We start from the raw sequence: 20917 nt of genomic DNA, 5'->3' as shown, positions 1-20917 counted from the left end.
TGTTTCAAACTTTTTTGGTCACTAAACATTTCAAAATGCACTCCGTACAAGTAGTGACGCCACACCTTCAAGGTAAAAACAACAGCTACTAACTCAAGATCATGAGTTAGATAATTCTCTTCATGAGTCTTCAACTGACGAGAGGCATATGCTATGATCTAACCACCTTGCATTAACACTCCTCATAATCCCTTCTTAGAGGCATCACAAAATACTTCATAAGGCTTACTAGGATCAGAAATAATTAAAACATGAGAAGTTGTCAACCTTTCCTTCAAACTCATGAAACTCTGTTCACACTTTGAATCCCAACTAAAAGAAATCTCCTTCCGGATAAGTCTAGTCATTGGTAAAGCCAATTGAGAAAACCCCTTAATGAATCTTCGGTAGTAACCTGCCAATCCTAAGAAACTTCTAACTTCAAAAGCGTTATTTGTTCTTTCCCAATTAATAATTGCTTCAACTTTAGATGGATCCATTGATACTCCTCCTTGTGATATAACGTGACTAAGAAACCTGACTTCAGTCTTCCAAAATACACACTTACTCAACTTGGAAAAAAGTTGCTTCTTTTGTCGTACTGATAGAATAATCCTTAGATGTTCACCGTGCTCTTGTGGAGTACGAGAATAAATAAGAATGTCCTTAATAAATATCACCATAAACTGGTCAAAGTAAGGTTGGAATATCCGATTCATATAATCCATGAAAATAGTAGGAGCATTCATCACACCAAATGGAATTACAAGGAACTTATAATGGCCATATCGGGTTCTAAATTTGGTCTTGGGTATATACGTACTTTTAAGTCTGATCTGATGATAGCTCAATCGCAAATCAATCTTTGAGAACACACGGGCTCCTTTCAATTGATCTAACAAATTTTTTTATCCTTTGTAAGGGATACTAGTTCTTAATGGTGACTTTATTCAACTGACGATAATCAATACATAAACGTATACCACCGACATTCTTCTTTACTAGCAACACTAGAGCTCCCCGTGATGAAACACTAGGTCAAATGAAATGCTTGGTTAACAACTCTTCCAATTGATTCTTTAACTCTCTCAGCTCGAGCGGTGCCATACAATACGGAGAAACGGATATTGGGGTCGTTCCAGGTACCAGATCAATAGATAATTCCACTCCCCTTTCGAGAGGGAGAAAAGTGACATCTTCAGGGAAAACTTCTGGAAATTCACAAACTATAGGAATTTGTGCAACCTTTAAATCATCACTTGATTCCTTGGTGAGAACCAAGAGAACAAACTTTTCCTTTTCAAACAAGAGACCAACCGTGCCAATCGTACCTTCCAAAATAAGAGTCAATACATCCTTTAGAGTAGCTTCACTAGGTGGAATGATAATTGATTTCTCTTCACACCCAACAAATACTGAATTGGCAGAAATCCAATCCATCCCCTAAATCACATCAACCTTATTAAGTGGTAAACATATAAGATCAATCTGAAAAACTCTACCATTCACCGATAGTGAACCATTTTCACAATCAACGGTGTCTCTACAATATCATCCAGGGCAGTAGTCATCACCATATGAGGAGACAAAGGAATTGCTTTCAAACCATGACGCTTCATAGATTGAATCGACACAAAAGAGTGTGTTTCTCCATAATCAAACAATACAAAACAAGGATGACCATTTACATGACACGTACCGGCAATCAACACATTGTTACCCTTATCCTTCCTTGCATCCAAAGTATAAACCCGACAAATACTTTTTCCTTGCATTTTAGTTTTATTCTAAAGACAATCCCTAGCCATATGACCTACTCCTTGACACTGATAATATCTCATTCCTCCGACGGCACAACTTCTATAATAATTCTTATTACACCTATAGCAAATAGGAGGAGGAGGAGGTATTACATTTTGCACTTGTTTCCCCTTGAAAGGCTGGGGTCTAGGCCTAAACTGATGACTTGGTCTTCCCTGGTCCTTCTGACCAACCCTATAATGATCCCTTTCCTTTTTAACTTTCTTCAAACTATTCTTAGCTACATAACATTGCCTTGGTAAATTTAGAAGTTCATGCTACAATTGTGGAAAAGTCGGTCATTATAGGACAGAGTGTCCTATGAGCAAGAAAGGCAAAAAGAAAGGTTATCACAATAAATCTAGCAAGTCTATAAGAGCCTATGTTGCTTGGCAGAGTGATAGTAGTTCTTCAAGTGGTGAAAACTCAAATTTAAGTCTCGAGTTGTCCAAGCTTTGCTTCATGACTAACAAAAAGAAGAAGAAGATTGTAATTCATTCTAATATTGAATCTACTAATGAATTATCTTATTCTCAATTACAAAAAGCTTTTAAAAATCTACATAGAGAAGTTGTATATGCTTTTAAAATATTAGCTTTAAACAAATGAATCTTTTCACATTTAGAAGCTAAAGTTTTAGAAACTGAAAAGAATATGGAAGCTCTTAAGAAATCTATAGTAGATATTCTAAAAGATAAGAATGAGGATAAGGAAACTTCATGGTTTGGTTGTGAAACTTGTCACATTTGGAAAAAGGAGGTAAATAATCTTCAAGCTAAATTGGATAAGGCATTACAACCAAAGGTCACTTTTGTTATTGATAATACTAAATATAAGATGCCTTCTTATAATCCTTATAGGAGGTATAGCTTTGTTGAAAAGGATCAAAATAACAAAAGTCACTCTTCTCACAATTTAACTTGTCATTATTGTTGCAAGAAAGGTCACATTATTGAAAAATGCAAGTTTTTGAGACTTCTTGTTCCTAAAGGTGTTTTTAAATGGTTGCCTAAATTCAACCAAGATTTCACTCACCCTCAAAGACCCAATGAAGATTGGGTACCGAGAACTTTTTGTTGATCTTGCAGGATAAATGTCTTGGCTCTATGAAGAGAGTATGGGATCTCGTTTGTGGATGCTCAAGACATGTGGTGGGTGACATCTCCCTAATTATTTTAATTTCTGGCAAGGAAGAAGGGTTGTGTGACCAAGGATGTCAACAAATTGTATTCATTAATTGGTAAAAGTGTGTAGATTACGTTTAACGTTTCCTATCCGAGAAATATCGGAAAAGGCATTTTGTTTCATGATTTAGGTTCATCTTCAAAAGACATACTCAAGAATATAAAATAAGGGATTGATCAACCTAAGACGATGTGACGTGAGGAGTGTAACACCCCGATAAAATATGATAATTATTTAATTTAAGTTAATAGTATATTTATTAATTTAATTAAATAATTGGAATATTATTGGATTATTATTATTGGAATAATAAAGTTGGAATCAGTAAAGAGTCCCATTTGGTAAAAAGGGTTTTATACGTGAAAACAGAGAACACGTAAAGATTGGGAGAAAGAGAAGAAACTGAGAAAGGGAGAAGAAGAGGCTAGGGCTCAAGAGGAGAATTCACGATTGTTGAAGGTCAAAGAAGGATTTGCCGGATTAACTCAGGTAAGGGGGTTTATCGTCATTTAATGGGTATTATGGGTTAACATGTAATGGGTAGTAATAAACCATTGAATCGACTCTAATTAGGATGATGAATGTTGCAAATTGTGAATTTGTGGATGAATGAGATATGGGTCTATAATTGAAGAAAATTCGTAGGAATTAGATTGTAATAAGGTTAGAAATTGTGAAATTGAATGGGTATGATCTGTGTTAGATAATATGAACGAATGCTGTGTAAAAATTGGACTGTGGAAGGTTGGATTTGAGAAATCTCGTAGCAGAGAAAAACCCATAGCAGATCTGGAATTTGGTTCCTGGTCATACGCGTATGACACTAGGCCATACGCGTATGAGATGGCCTGGTACGCGTATGGAGTGAGGCCATACGCGTATGAATGAAGAAGATGATGTTCTAACATAGTTTTCTCTTTGTTGGTACGCGTATGGGAGAAGGGGTACGCGTATCATACGCGTATGAGACAGGCTATACGCGTATGGGCAGAAGTTGAATTTTGTCTGAGCTGTTGTTGTGCAGTTTTGGTTGTTTCAGCTGAGTGATGTAATTTAGCTGATGTATGATATATTAGGGATCATTTCCCGTTGTTTTGAGAAGTATAGGTATTAGTAGAGTGTGCTAATACTGTGAATTATTATTTGGCATGACATGATATGATTCTGTGATAAACATGCTGATGATGTATGATGGTATGCATAATGTTGTGAATATATCTATTATGTATGCAATTGTGGATGGACTGTTTATGGCTTAGAGTGTGAGCATATGTCCATTGTGGATTGTTGTTGATGTTTGCATGCTAGGTGATTTAGCGTGCATAGCATAGCCCTTGGGTGGTAGCTAATTCCCATGGTGAGGAATTAGTGAGTGAGTCACTAGGTCTCAAATGAGTGGGACTAGTGAGCTTGGTAGCCGTATCTGGGTTTGATCGGTGAGGTTGAACTATGTGTTCACGAATAGTCGGTACCGCATGCATGGAGTCTCATTGCATAATGTATGTATGACGTATAATATGAATGGATGTATTCCAATATTATACGTGTGTTTTGTGTTGTGTTGCGTTGAGTATGATTATGAGTTGATGTTGCCGTTGCTGAATGTGTGATATGATTAGGGTGATGAAATGTGTTAATTTACTTAGCATTACATGATATTTTATAATGCTTATTATATCGTTTGAGGAACTCACCCTTACAACTATGTTTCAGGTAACGAGCAGTGATTGAGTAGAAGCTAGTGCTTGGAGTCTAGTGTAGTTCCTTAGTGGGTCATGCTCTGGTAGATGTAACATCGGGACGGGATGTTTTACCTTGTTTTCATTTTGGTTGTTTAACAACTTTACATGTAATGTGTTACATGGTTTGCATGATTGATTAGATCTCTATCCGCTGCGAATTGTGCAATGTTTTATTTTGATTAATAAATGAGCATGACAAATTATTATGGTGAATGGTGTGAAGTGTCAAGTGTGACACCCTTAAATTGCATATCTACTCTGATTTATATTTTGTTGAATTAATTAATTATTGGGGTATCTTAGAAGGGTGTTACATTAGTGGTATCAGAGCATAGTCGGTCGAGTCGAGTCGTAATTATTCTGTTTCCCTGTATGTGATAGGTGTTGTGTAACCCTATCAGTACTTATTATTTTAGCTTGTTGGATTAATTCAGAATAGAGATGGCTGGAAGAGGTAGAGACGATGCTGCGATTGCTGAGGCTCTGGGTATGCTAGCTGGAGTACTTGGAGGGAATCCGAATGTTGTGGGAATGGGAGCTGCTCGTCAACTGAGTGAGTTCCAGAGGAACAATCCTCCAATGTTCAAGGGAGCATACGATCCAGATGGTGCTCAGAAGTGGTTGAAGGAGATCGAGAGGATCTTCCGAGTGACTGAGTGTGCCGATAACCAGAAGGTCAGGTTCGGTACGCATATGCTGTCAGAGGAAGCAGATGATTGGTGGGTTGCTGCCCACACTGAGTTGGAAGCTGCTGGGAGTGCTGAGATCACTTGGGCGGTGTTCAGAGAGAGATTCCTGAGGAAATACTTTCCAGAGGATGTCAGAGGAAAGAAAGAAATAGAGTTCTTAGAATTGAAGCAGGGCAACCGGTCTGTTACTGAGTATGCTGCTAAGTTCACAGAGCTGTCGAAGTATTACACTCCCTATGATGAGGCTACTGGAGAATTTTCAAAATGTGTGAAGTTTGAGAACGGGTTACGTCCCGAGATCAAGCAGGCTATTGGGTATCAGCGGATTAGAGTGTTTTCTGACTTGGTGGACTGTTGCAGGATTTTTGAACAGGATACCAAGGCCAGAGCGGAGAGCTATCAGCAGAGGGTTGATAGGAAAGGCAAGAATCAGAATGATCGTGGGAAACCGTATGCAGCTGGCAAAGGTTTCCAGAGACAGAGTGGGATGAAGAGACCTAGTGGGGGAGACCCCAGTGCCCCTGCTAAGTGTTACAGATGTGGTCAGGCTGGACATCGTATCCATGAGTGTACCAGTACTGAGAAGAAGTGTTTCAAGTGTGGCAAAGGTGGTCACTTGGCTGCAGAGTGTCGGTTGAAGACTATGACTTGTTTCAACTGTGGAGAGGTGGGCCATATCAGTCCACAGTGTCCTAAGCCGAAGAAAGAGAACCAGTCGGGAGGCAAGGTCTTTGCTTTATCGGGTTCTGAGACTTCTGCAGATGATCGTTTGATCTGAGGTACGTGTTATATTAATGGCTTTCCTCTTGTAGCTATTATTGACACAGGTGCGACTCATTCCTTTATATCTTTGGATTGTGCTGTGAAACTTAAATTAGAGATATCTGAGATGCATGGGAGTATGGTGATTGATACTCCTGCGAAGGGTTCAGTGACTACTACTTCAGTTTGTTTAAATTGCCCTTTGAGTATTTTTGGTAGAGACTTTGGGATGGACCTCGTGTGTCTTCCCCTAGTGCAGATTGATATTATCCTGGGTATGAACTGGTTGGTGTTTAACCGAGTTTATATCAACTGTTTTGATAAGAATGTGATCTTTCCTAAGATTGAGGAAGGAAAGAGTTTGTTTCTATCAGCAAGGCAGGTGAATGAGGCAGTAGCAGATGGGGCAGAGTTGTTTATGCTGTTAGCGACTTTGGAGGCTAAAGATAAACTGGTGATTTGCGATCTAGCCGTGGTGTGTGATTTTCCTGATGTGTTTCCTGAAGAAGTGAATGAATTACCGCCTGAGCGTGAAGTTGAGTTCTCGATTGATTTGGTACCTGGTACTAGGCCGATATCGATGGCTCCGTACCGTATGTCTGCTGTTGAGTTAACTGAATTGAAGAGTCAGCTGGAAGATCTGTTGGATAAGAAATTTATTCGTCTGAGTGTGTCACCGTGGGGCGCACCAGTGTTATTGGTTAAGAAGAAAGAAGGTACGATGAGGTTGTGTGTGGACTACAGGCAACTGAATAAAGTGACGATCAAGAATCGGTATCCTTTGCCGAGGATTGATGATTTGATGGATCAGTTGGTTGGTGCGAGTGTGTTCAGCAAAATAGATTTGAGATCGGGGTATCATCAGATACGTGTAAAAACTGAGGATATTCAGAAGACTGCTTTCAGAACAAGGTATGGACATTATGAGTATTCTGTAATGCCTTTTGGTGTGACTAATGCGCCTGGGGTATTTATGGAGTATATGAATAGGATTTTCCATTCGTACCTAGACAAGTTTGTTGTGGTGTTTATTGACGATATTTTGGTGTATTCGAAATCTGAAGAAGAGCATGTTGAACATTTGAGAGTGGTTTTAGGAGTTCTACGAGAAAAGAAGTTATTTGCTAAACTGTCCAAGTGTGAATTTTGGTTAGAAGAGGTTAGTTTTCTTGGTCATGTGGTTTCAAGAGGTGGTGTTGATGTTGATCCTTCTAAGATAGAAGCGGTATCTAAGTGGGAAGCTCCGAAGTCAGTTTCTGAGATAAGGAGTTTTCTTGGACTTGCAGGTTATTATAGGAAATTCATTGAGGGATTTTCTAAGTTGGCGTTACCGTTGACGATGTTGACTAGAAAGGGGCAAGCGTTTGTTTGGGACTCAAAGTGTGAAGAAGGTTTCCAAGAGTTAAAGAGAAGGTTAACTACTGCTCCTATTCTGATATTACCAAGTCCGTCGGAACCATTTGAGGTTTACTGTGATGCTTCATTGTTGGGTTTGGGTGGTGTTTTGATGCAGAATAAGCAGGTTGTAGCTTATGCTTCGAGACAACTGAAGGTTCATGAGAGGAACTATCCGACACACGATTTAGAGTTGGCAGCTGTGGTATTTGTTCTGAAGTTATGGAGGCATTACTTGTACGGGTCAAGATTTGAGGTTTTCAGTGACCATAAAAGTTTAAAGTATTTGTTTGATCAGAAAGAGCTGAATATGAGACAGAGGAGATGGTTAGAATTTCTGAAGGATTATGACTTTGGTTTGAATTACCATCCGGGTAAAGCAAACGTAGTGGCTGATGCATTGAGTCGGAAATCATTGCATATGTCTATGTTAATGGGTAAGGAATTGGATTTAATTGAGCAATTTAGAGACTTGAGTTTGGTGTGTGAGAGTACTCACAATAGTGATAAATTGGGAATGTTGAAGTTAACGAGTGGTATTCTGGATGAGATTAGAGAGGGTCAGAAATCCGATATGCTTTTGGTTGATAAGTTGACTCTAGTGAATCAAGGTCAAGGTGGTGAATTCAGAGTTGATAAGAATGGTGTTTTGAAATTTGGTAATCGGGTGTGTATTCCGGATGTTACCGAACTTAAAAAGAGTATTCTTGAGGAAGGACATCGTAGTGGCCTGAGTATTCATCCTGGGGCTACGAAGATGTATCATGATTTGAAAAAGTTATTTTGGTGGCCGGGAATGAAAAGAGAAATTGCGAGTTTTGTTTATTCTTGTTTGACTTGTCAGAAGTCAAAGATTGAGCATCAGAAGCCGTCTGGGCTAATGCAACCGTTGGCTATTCCAGAGTGGAAGTGGGATAGTATCAGTATGGATTTTGTTTCTGGTTTACCGAGGACAATTAAGAATTTTGAAGCTATTTGGGTGATTGTTGACAGATTGACAAAATCGGCTCATTTCATTCCGATCAGAATGGATTATCCGTTAGAGAGATTAGCTGAGTTGTACATTGAGAAAATTGTAAGTTTGCATGGTATTCCGTCGAGTATTGTTTCGGACAGAGATCCTAGATTTACATCGAAGTTCTGGGAAGGTTTGCAGAGGGCTTTGGGAACTAAGCTGAGATTGAGTTCTGCATATCATCCGCAGACTGATGGTCAGACTGAGAGGACGATTCAGTCACTGGAGGATCTTTTGAGGGCTTGTGTTTTGGAAAAGGGAGGTGCTTGGGATTGTTATTTACCTTTGATTGAGTTTACCTACAACAATAGTTTTCATTCGAGCATTGGTATGGCACCGTTTGAAGCTTTGTATGGTAGGAGATGTCGGACACCTTTATGTTGGTATGAGTCCGGTGAGAGTGCTGTGGTTGGACCGGAGATTGTTCAACAAACTACGGAAAAGATTAAGATGATTCAGGAGAGAAGATGAGGATTGCTCAGAGTCGTCAGAAGAGTTACCACGACAAGAGGAGGAAGTCACTTGAGTTTCAAGAGGGAGATCATGTGTTTCTTCGTGTTACTCCGATAACTGGGGTTGGTCGAGCTTTGAAGTCGAAGAAGTTGACACCTCGATTTATTGGTCCTTATCAGATTTTGGAGAGGATAGGAGAGGTAGCCTATCGTGTCGCTTTACCGCCGTCACTTGCGAATTTGCATGAGGTTTTTCATGTGTCTCAGTTGAGGAGGTACATTCCTGATCCGTCGCATGTGGTCCAAGTAGATGATGTACAGGTGAGAGATAACCTGATTGTTGAAACATCACCTATGAGGATCGAGGATCGAGAGTTGAAGCAGTTGCGGGGTAAAGAGATTGCTTTGGTAAAGGTAGCTTGGGGAGGACCAGCAGGTGGCAATGTGACTTGGGAACTTGAGAGTCAGATGAAGGAGTCTTATCCAGAGTTATTCGCTTGAGGTATGTTTTCGAGGACGAAAACTCTTTTAGTGGGGGAGAGTTGTAACACCCCGATAAAAAATGATAATTATTTAATTTAAGTTAATAGTATATTTATTAATTTAATTAAATAATTGGAATATTATTGGATTATTATTATTGGAATAATAAAGTTGGAATCAGTAAAGAGTCCCATTTGGTAAAAAGGGTTTTATACGTGAAAACAGAGAACACGTAAAGATTGGGAGAAAGAGAAGAAACTGAGAAAGGGAGAAGAAGAGGCTAGGGCTCAAGAGGAGAATTCACGATTGTTGAAGGTCAAAGAAGGATTTGCCGGATTAACTCAGGTAAGGGGGTTTATCGTCGTTTAATGGGTATTATGGGTTAACATGTAATAGGTAGTAATAAACCATTGAATCGACTCTAATTAGGATGATGAATGTTGCAAATTGTGAATTTATGGATGAATGAGATATGGGTCTATAATTGAAGAAAATTCGTAGGAATTAGATTGTAATAAGGTTAGAAATTGTGAAATTGAATGGGTATGATCTGTGTTAGATAATATGAACGAATGTTGTGTAAAAATTGGACTGTGGAAGGTTGGATTTGAGAAATCTCGTAGCAGAGAAAAACCCATAGCAGATCTGGAATTTGGTTCCTGGTCATACGCGTATGACACTAGGCCATACGCGTATGAGATGGCCTGGTACGCGTATGGAGTGAGGCCATACGCGTATGAATGAAGAAGATGATGTTCTAACATAGTTTTGTCTTTGTTGGTACGCGTATGGGAGAAGGGGTACGCGTATCATACGCGTATGAGACAGGCTATACGCGTATGGGCAGAAGTTGAATTTTGTCTGAGCTGTTGTTGTGCAGTTTTGGTTGTTTCAGCTGAGTGATGTAATTTAGCTGATGTATGATATATTAGGGATCATTTCCCGTTGTTTTGAGCAGTATAGGTATTAGTAGAGTGTGCTAATACTGTGAATTATTATTTGGCATGACATGATATGATTCTGTGATAAACATGCTGATGATGTATGATGGTATGCATAATGTTGTGAATATATCTATTATGTATGCAATTGTGGATGGACTGTTTATGGCTTAGAGTGTGAGCATATGTCCATTGTGGATTGTTGTTGATGTTTGCATGCTAGGTGATTTAGCGTGCATAGCATAGCCCTTGGGGTGGTAGCTAATTCCCATGGTGAGGAATTAGTGAGTGAGTCACTAGGTCTCAAATGAGTGGGACTAGTGAGCTTGGTAGCCGTATCTGGGTTTGATCGGTGAGGTTGAACTATGTGTTCACGAATAGTCGGTACCGCATGCATGGAGTCTCATTGCATAATGTATGTATGACGTATAATATGAATGGATGTATTCCAATATTATACGTGTGTTTTGTGTTGTGTTGCGTTGAGTATGATTATGAGTTGATGTTGCCGTTGCTGAATGTGTGATATGATTAGGGTGATGAAATGTGTTAATTTACTTAGCATTACATGATATTTTATAATGCTTATTATATCGTTTGAGGAACTCACCCTTACAACTATGTTTCAGGTAACGAGCAGTGATTGAGTAGAAGCTAGTGCTTGGAGTCTAGTGTAGTTCCTTAGTGGGTCATGCTCTGGTAGATGTAACATCGGGACGGGATGTTTTACCTTGTTTTCATTTTGGTTGTTTAACAACTTTACATGTAATGTGTTACATGGTTTGCATGATTGATTAGATCTCTATCCGCTGCGAATTGTGCAATGTTTTATTTTGATTAATAAATGAGCATGACAAATTATTATGGTGAATGGTGTGAAGTGTCAAGTGTGACACCCTTAAATTGCATATCTACTCTGATTTATATTTTGTTGAATTAATTAATTATTGGGGTATCTTAGAAGGGTGCTACAAGGAGGAGTGAGATAGTTATCATGAAAATGACAAGAGTGAAAGTCCAATCAAAAGGATGATCGTCGAATCAATAATCTTCTTTGATACATTACAAATCACATTATCTAGTACTTTGTCAAAGTGAAAAGTGGTAAGAGTGTTTAATGTCAAATAATTTTGTGGCACATTTTACATTTATTCCAACTTCCGTTCAAGAGTTCCTTGTGGAATGCAAGTGCATCCTCCGTTATTCGTACGGTGAGGTAATATCGTTTCAATTTTCGCTTTATAAGTAAGTCCTTTCTTTTACCTATTTAATTTTCAAAGGTATGTGATATGTTGTGTGTGTGATACATGTTATGAGTGTTCATTTTCAAAATTTTCAAAGCGATAATCATTGTGTGTTTCATTTAATATGTTTATAATCGCATCATTCTAAATATCTTCACATGTATTCTATATATTTTAATATTCCATGCTTACATTTATGTGTTTGCCTGTTATTGGCTAGCAAATCATGAAAAATAATCATTTTCATGTGTCTCTTATAAACTAGTTATGCATGTGGCAATTTGAGTCTTCCAAAGTGATTCCAAAATCATATGTGTCAAAATTTTCAATATTTGGATCACATGTGTCGACTCATGTTTAGTATAGGTCGGCACATGAAAACAAGTTTCAAAAAATTTCAAATTTGGTTCAGTATGTGTCGACTCATGTTTGTATAGGTCGGCCTATAGAATTAATTTTTCAAAATTTTCAAATTTGTTTCAGTATGCGTCAACTCGTGGTCTTTTCAGGTCGACACATGCTTCTAAGAGGTCGACACATAAGGCTTTTTTGGATCATTTCACTTCATTTCTCATTCCCTCTCATACATGTAATTCATCTCCTCAACTTTTTCAATTCATCTCGAGTCTTGCAAACACTTAAATTGGCATCCACTCCTCTTAGATTCATTCACCATATATCATCCATATTTAAATCTCCAACAAATCATTAAGCATTTTCATTCATTTTCCTCATTTCATCCTATAAAACCCTCATTCACCCAAATTCTTCAAAACTCCAAATTTGCACTCATTTTTTGTTTTCCTTCACATATTTGTGCTTTGTTGTATTTGTTTCTCTGGTTTGTGTTTGTGGGTAATCATTTATCTCTCAAACATCTTCACTTCTTGCTCGCGCATTCCATCAAACACTTGGCATGTGAATTATGTTTGAGAAAATCTCCATGGCACCTAAGCTTGCAAGAACCAAGGGTGATTCTAAAGGCAAGGGTACGGCTACTACATCAGCTATAGTTCTGGAAACAACATTTTCATTGGTTTCAACTAGGTGTGTTGAGTAATTTGAGGAAAAACACCAACACCGACTTGTTGTGAAATAATATGTTTGGAAACCTATTGTGGTTGGTTGCTTGGACATCCAGATGGTGTGAGTCTTGTTGAGCATCAACAAAATGATTACCTTCTGAAGCTTCCGCACGACTATAACGAAGACCTCATTTGTGTGTTCTACTCTAGGATACATGATAGGTGTGATTCATCATCCAATTTTACCATAGGTAACACTGTTTATGAGTTTACTGATGATCTTTGGAAGTCTTTATTTGGGATTATTATTGTTGGTGCGGATGTTGAACCATTGGTAATGGATATCAACCTTCATTGTGACTTTAAGTGGAACTTACATCTAAATCAGTCACTTAAGGCTCCTCGTTATAATGATTTCTATAATCCTATAACAATTGGTCAATTGAAAATGGTTCCTAGGATTTTGATGTGGCTGGTTTCTCATGTGTTGATCCCAGAGAATGGTGGGTTCTCAAGAATAGACAATGTTGAAATTCATCTGGTCTATATCCTTTTGAACAAGATTAAGATTAATTAGGCAAATTACTTTGTGTCTTAAATATTCTCCATTAAAGACTACAACAAAGGAACTTCATTCTGTTATGTCTCCATGATTGCCAAGATCTTGAACTATTTCAACATTGGGATGCCGAATCTTCAGTATAGATCTCTAAGTCGGACTCAAGAATTCTCCCAGTGTACCCTAACCAACATGGGATACTTTTGGGATGAAAACTGTCGGGTGTACTACTTTCGTATGAGCAACAATGGTAGGAAGATATATAATTTTGATGATCCTGTTGAGTTTGGTATGATGCTGCTGAGACACATATGGTTGATGATCAACCAATTGGTACTTCTAATGATGTTCCTCAAGGTGATGCTTGTATGCAAGATGTTACTCATGAGGATGATTATGGTAATAGCTTTGGTGTTGGATTTGGTGATCCTTCTTCCATCATGACTATGCTACAAAACATGCAGCTTAGGTAAGTTGAGCGTCATGAGGAAGATTGTCGGAGGCGAGATGCCTTTGAGGCTGGTCAAGTGGAGAGACTTTGTCTAATGCAAGAGCACATGACTGCACAAGATGCCAATTTTGAAGCCTTTTCTTCTTATGTGACATAGAGTCTTGTGTCTATGTGCAATGAGATGGATGCAAATAATGCAACTATGATTGCTAGGATTAATCATATGATCTCTTCTCAGAACGAGAAACATTACCATTATGCTCAATTATACAAAGAAATTTGTGATTTCTTGGATCATAATTTTGGTAATGATAGGCAAGGTTGGCATCATGGAGTGAGGCCAATTTCTAGGGGCCGTGGAGGACGATGAAGTGCTAAGTTTTTGTGTATTTTAGTCACATTTCTTGTGGAGCATTTCTTATTGAGTCACCATGCATCATTTTTGTTGGTTTGTTTTGCTTTTAGTTAGGTCTTGACAATGTTACTATTTTTTAAATTTGAGACAATAGTTTTGATATGTGTATTACCCTTGATGACAATATTGTAATGTTGTGCTTCTGTTTATGTTGTGTTAAATTCAATTTGCGTGTCTTCATGTATGTTGTGTATGTGAGTGCACGTTCTTTCTTTGCAAACGCTTTTGTATGGTATATTGTATATGTGATATGTTGTATCTATGTGATAATGCTAATGGTTTTCTTTGTTTCTTTTTTATGCTATCAAAGGGGGAGAAGCATATGTAGCTATGAAGCTATGATGCATACATTAAGGGGGAGCCTTCCTGAAGACACGAAACGCATTGTCTCCGGTTTTTCCATCATCGTAAAGGGGGAGTATGTGAGTGTAACTTTTCGTTAGATGTATTTTGTATGATGTCAAAACTAGGATACATTAATGTTTATGTATATTGGAAGGTATCCTCTGAGTCTAACTAGGCATCTTAGCATTAGGAAGCATAACAACATGTTGGAAAAGGTTTAAAAAAGATTCATGCGTCAAAGAAAAGGTTTCATGCATCAAAAACTGATTTTTATGTGAAAAACAGTATATGTGTCGGCACATACTTGTTATAGGTCGACACATAGAAAACAAAATTTTCTATAGGTCGACACATACGAGCTTCGGTCTGGCACATGCAACTCATTTTTAAAGTCTGTAAGTTTTTGCTTGATGTGTCGCCTTTACAGGTCGACACATGCATCGTATGTGCCGACAAATGATTTACATAGGTCGACACATACATTAAAAATATTGAAATTTTCATTGTTTTCTATTCCTTTTACATTCCTTTTGCTTCATACTTGCATGCATATATATACTTCATACATGCATCATTTCTAGTAAGGTTGTAGAGTAAACCTACATAAAACCGGGATTTTAAAGTGCTCTCATCATCTTTAACCTCATTTTATGCATACACATAAACAAATTACACATATTCATTCTTTGTTTGGGTTCCATCTAGAATCGATTGATAACGTCCAATTTAGGTTGATTGAATTGTAAATTGGATTGAGATCTTTGAGGGTTTCAAATAAGAAAACCGAGTTGGGGTTTTCCTTCAAGATCAATTAGGGAATTGAAGGTTTTGGACAAGGTTATGCAATTTGGATCCGATCGAGTGAAGGCTTTGAAGAATGGAAGGTTCTTGCAAAGGAGTAGCGTGGGAAGGTGGATCATATTGGTAAATCTTGGGTTACAACAATTCTCAATTTGGATTCGATCGAGTGAAATCTTTGAAGAACAAGGGGTTTTTCGCAAAGAAGTAGCATGAGACGGTGAATCAAATTGGCATTGTTGAGTTACTTGATCAAGGGAAGACAAATTGTCAGAATCAACATCAAACTTAGGGTTTGCATGGTTAGATTGACATATTTCTCTTGTACTCTGCTTTTGCAAAGTAAGGTTAATTTCATTATCTCAACTCAATTTCGAATTGAGGGAAGACGTACCCATAGCGAGGTCGATTGGGGAACTCTCTAAATAAATCCTTGTGTACTCTCTCTATCTATCTATCTATCTATCTCTTTTTTTTTCACTTGCAAATTGTTAAATTCATCAATTGTATGATCATTATGTTTGGATAAATTTTTTATAAACCTTTTGAAAGAGGTTTTGTCGAATAGATCACAATCAATTAGATTGTGATTGGATTTGCAAATCATACATAATCTGAAATGAAATTGATTGTACACAAGGTGTTAGATAATTTGACTTAATTGTATTTTTGTATGTTTTATCATTGGAAATAGTTTCTACTTGTATTATTGCACTCAATTGATTGTAATTAAAAATGTTAGGATTAATTTGTTGTCATTATCATCACCTTTAGTCAATATACGCATAGCCGAGTTTTTTGGTGGAGGTTCGATTAGACGATTCGATCCGGGTTACTTTTGCTCGCCATAAATTTTTCAAAACTATTTTTTGTTAAAGTTTTTAACTAGTGATCTATTCACCCTCCTCTAGATCGAAGCCTATCATCTAACACAATACGCCTTCAACATCAAAACAACTCAAAACCAGGAGTTATAACATTTAATCTTGCAACAATAACTCAGAATAAAATAAAACATAACATTTGCATGCCCAGTGTTATAGATCAGAGAAACGGAAACCTAAAATGCATAAAACTGGAAAAGAAGAATAGAATCAATGTCATCCTTCATCACTAAAGCAGTTACTCATCTATATGTTTGTATGCATCCCAAGAAGGACCAAGAACGCCACAACAAATCAAATGGGTGAGAATACGCTCAAAATATATAATGGTGCAAAATAATGCAAGGGTGGTCTATAGGAAAACCATAACCTTCATACATTTCTATTACATAAATCAATACAACAACTACTCAACAACACCTAAAACAAGTTATTTGCACAACCTTTATGTAATACAATGCAACAACGACTCAACTCATGCATGTGGTACCAACTCAACAAAGGTTATTCATACAAATCGGTTTCCAATATCTAAACATTGAGCCTCCTCATCTGAGCTCAGGACAAATCACTAATCCCAACATCTGAACTTGTGATTCGCCTCTTTCACAACAACGACAATATATGATGCATGTACAATATAATGCACAATCACAATAACTCAACGGCATATTTACAGTTCCACATCTAAACAACATCAAAATAGTCCCCACAGGTGAGCTACCCACCATAATCTCAATTATATGTTCATCACATAATTATATTTTCATCAACACAATTCAATATCATTAGATCAATCAAACAATTCAATTAATCAACCAAAATTCATCAAAACACACTAAACAGCAGCCAAACATCGAAAGCAAGATAAAACAACATCAAAAATCTAACTCAGCAGCCCAAAACGCATCCATTGACATAATGACAGTAGCATGTCACTTGGGTGACGCCCGTCATCACCCTTTTCCCTCAATTGTCACCCCTGTGACGGCTGTCAAGACCCAACGCTTTCCTGGAGACCATGATGGTCTCCCCGTCAGATGGCTGATGTCCGTCAGCATCTTAAAGCGCATGACGACGAAGTTATCACGCAGATGGCGTCCATCATCTGGTTGCAGAAAGCAGAATTCGTGTTTTGTTATGGAGTTCAGTTCATAACTCTGGTTTTTCACCCCATACCCTCCAATCGATCAAAAACATCAGAGAAATAACATGTTATCCTTACCACATCATGTACCTATCGATTAACATACAATTTCATCAATTAATCACAAGTTTTAACACTTTACTCATCACATTCATGTCAACCATATGGACACAACTCATACCACTTTTGTGAATACAAACATCTCATTTTTCATGATAAATCAGCACACGAAATTCATGATTAATTACATCAACCATATCATATTATCACAACGGTTTCATCCATATCATCAAACATTCAACAATGGAAAAAATAGGAAAAACCTAATGGAGATTAAGGACTTCTCCTTATCCATCATGCAATTAACACCATATTTAGAGTAATCCCCCCTCCCCATACATTGGATTTCCAACAACAACTCTAAGTTTGGCTATGGTGATTCCTCTCAAACTCTTGTTCTCACTTTATGTCTTTTTCCCAAATAATACGTACTGACTATTCTTAGGTTTTCTAAGCCCTTTTTATTTAAAAACCTAATTTAATCTTCTAATAATTGTGCATTGGCCCCAACTTATTATAATTCTCACAACTCATCTTATTTTTTCTCAAAATTTCTATTTTCCACCAAAAATCTCTACTTTCTATTTAATTATAGTATTATTTAATTATTTAATTAAATAGCTAAACACCTCTCTACCAATCCCAAAATAGCATAAACATGCCAAACTACCAAATCATCAATCAAATACATATAAAATTTATTTAAATAAAGAATTTAAAACATGAACTCAATTAAATAAATAATTTAAAGAAAATGGAGTATTACACTTCACTGTATTGGTAAAAAATTACATGTGTGGGTGTTTTTCCTGCAAGGGAATGGGGGCTCAGAGATCTTAGCATGTATATTACGTTGTATGGTGGTTAGGATTTGCCCACGGCAGCGAGAATCTCTGTATGGTGGTGTTTTCCGGTGGTTTAAAGAGTATGCTCACGTGAAGTGAGGGGTTATGTCATTGAGTGGTGTGCTTAGGTATAAACCTATATAGGGTGTGATATGTATGGCTTAAGATCTGTCTTTCTCCCCCTAAAGAAGATGTATTTATAGAGACCTTTTAGACCCAGGATTCTCTTGAAAACGATCATTGTCAATCTAAACAATGGTAGACAGTTGAATCTCTATTTTCAAGGAGGGTGCGGGTCAATTAATGACCACAACTTCTCTTTGGACAAAAAATATCTTATCTCACATTTCTCGCGACTATGTTATTAATATAATAAATTATTAGTATTTATAAATTAATAATTTTTATAAAAGAAATTATTGAGACGAAAACTAAAAATCATTATAATTGCGTAAATACATGAAATTTTTTTTTAGTTACCTTCCATTTCTTTATAATCATTATTAATTATATAAAAAATATTGTTCTGCCCTCAAAATCTAAACCAATAATCTTGGAACACATATGTATCTATTTTTTTACTTGAAAAAAAACAACATATTTGTGTCTCTTAGAAGCTACGTAATCCTCAATTGAACCATGCGAAAAGCACCAAAACTATCCTCCTGGTCCTACCTTAACCGGTATACAATATGCATCATCACAAACTTACTCTTACTTTATCCTAATTATTAATTTATTATTAGTAACACTTTTTATTCCGTTACGACAACCTGAATTTAATTAAAACTCCCACATTCCTTCTTCGTCAAGGTGTAACAATCCTTTTTATTTTACACGCATGTCATAAACTAATATGACGCTTTAACTTCAAGAATAATGGGACCAACTTCATTACTCCATTTTCTCATGATTTTACAATATAGTATTTATAGAAAATTGGAAAAAAGTGTTGTTGTAGCCAATAGCCATCATCAATCATATAAGCTACAAATAAATAATGTATAATCTAAGCAATAAAAAATGAGAAAAAGACCCCTCATCATCAAGACAAAACTTCAAGATCTGTCCAAAAACTATGTTAAAAACAAAGTCCAAACAACTTCACCTTATACAAAGTCGTTAGTTTCTTCTTGTTGGCCTATCTATTCATCAAAAACACCAACTTTTGATCTCTCTAACCAACCATTATCATAAAAAAGAACAAACTCTTCTATGACAGAAAAAGAAACACCAACACCTCAATATTCTATACATACTTGAGTCTTGTATTCTATAGTTTGAACTAAGAAGCAACTTGGTTCAACATTCATTACTCCAATATGGAAGTTTCATGCAAGATTTTGAGAAGATCGGTTTATGGTTTTCTTCAAAACTATCATTATTTCACTTCATCTATAGCTTTTCTTGTTTTTCCTTTCTCGGCTACGATACTCTTGTCGCAAGCTTTCGTTCCTTCTCCTTCGTCTCTTTTGCCTCAAATTTATAACCGTTTGAGGATTCTCTTTGATGCTGCGGGTTTTCCTTCGTCTTCGTTATTGTTCAATATTCTTAATCTTAAGGTTTCTCAAACACTCACTTGTTCGATCTTTTCTCTTCCTTTCACACTCACTTTTCTTCTTTTCGCTAAAGCGTCGATAATTCAAGCGCTTAAACTCAACCACAATAAATCAGCTTCGTCTCCTTCGCTCGCGTCGATCCTAGCACTTTACAAACCGATTTTCCATACATATATCTGCAACTGTTTCTTGATTCTCTCAGCAAACGCATCTTCTTTTTGTCTCATGTTTTTGGCTTTCAGTTTCGTTGAAACACTTGGATACTCGACGCCTGGTTTCGTTCTCTTCATGTCAGCGACCGGAGCAGTTCTCTTTTCTGTGATTCTTGCCAATGCACTTGTGATATGCAACATGTCACTTGCTCTATCTGGTATGGAAGGACACGGTGGATACTCGGCGATTCTTAAAGCTTGTATCTTGATGAGGGGAAAGACGTCAATGGCTTTGTTCTTAGCACTTCCTGTGAATGTTGCCTTGGCTGCTATTGAGGCCTTGTTTCACTTCAGGGTTGTTAGGGAATATAATATTGTTGGAAAGGCAAAACCTTTTGTGGTTTTAGAAGGGATTTTCATTGCGTACTTGTACTCAATCTTCATCATCCTTGACACTACTGTCAGCTGCTTGTTTTACAAAAGATTGAAGACAGAATCATGGATTATTCAACATGAGGACAATTATGGTTATATTGGCGACAAGAATTTCGAAGAACTACCGTAATTAGTAACATGAAGTAGCATTTTATTAGTTCGTCCAAGGCTTTTTCTTCATGAAAAAAGAAGCTGTACCAGTTGTTTTAAACAGATATATAGCAGGTATTTACCAAATTTATTCATGTTGATCGAAGAAATCGAACAACTTTGAAGGCATGAAAAGTTTCGGTTGAACATCCTCAACTTAGTTATGTGCAAAGACAAGAAGCTAGAGGAATTCATATTCTGCAGTGTTTTATATAAATGTTTCTGATATTCTTAAGCTTTGTATTTTGATTTCATAAGTTCCACTTTGTAGATTGGCAAGAATTTACAGTGTGAATAAGATACATGATCCAATGTTAATTTTGTTATTGTGTACCAGTTATTATGGTTTACTAGTGTGTTTCTGACTGTATAAAAAACCGACGATGAATTTGCGGTCCCGATGAA

The 20917-nt window shown here is 37.1% G+C and overlaps 2 protein-coding genes across 2 annotated transcripts; one reads left to right on the top strand and one right to left on the bottom strand.

Annotated features, from left to right (window-relative positions):
* Positions 1-1017: 1017 nt before the first annotated feature.
* Positions 1018-1754, bottom strand: LOC127136233 (uncharacterized). Its single transcript, XM_051062821.1, has 2 exons — positions 1500-1754; positions 1018-1422 (listed from the first exon to the last, which is right to left on the bottom strand). Exons 1-2 carry the CDS (start codon positions 1752-1754, stop codon positions 1018-1020), a joined length of 660 nt encoding a protein of 219 aa, XP_050918778.1.
* Positions 1755-19268: 17514 nt separating this feature from the next.
* On the top strand, positions 19269-20830 carry LOC127073763 (uncharacterized). Its single transcript, XM_051014983.1, has one exon. It carries the CDS (start codon positions 19539-19541, stop codon positions 20490-20492), a length of 954 nt encoding a protein of 317 aa, XP_050870940.1. The 5' UTR covers positions 19269-19538; the 3' UTR covers positions 20493-20830.
* The last annotated feature ends 87 nt before the right edge of the window (positions 20831-20917 follow it).

This window comes from Lathyrus oleraceus, chromosome 4, assembly GCF_024323335.1.
Source record: "Lathyrus oleraceus cultivar Zhongwan6 chromosome 4, CAAS_Psat_ZW6_1.0, whole genome shotgun sequence".
NCBI classification, from domain to species: domain Eukaryota; kingdom Viridiplantae; phylum Streptophyta; class Magnoliopsida; order Fabales; family Fabaceae; genus Lathyrus; species Lathyrus oleraceus.
This window is presented reverse-complemented; position numbering and strand designations above follow the sequence as displayed.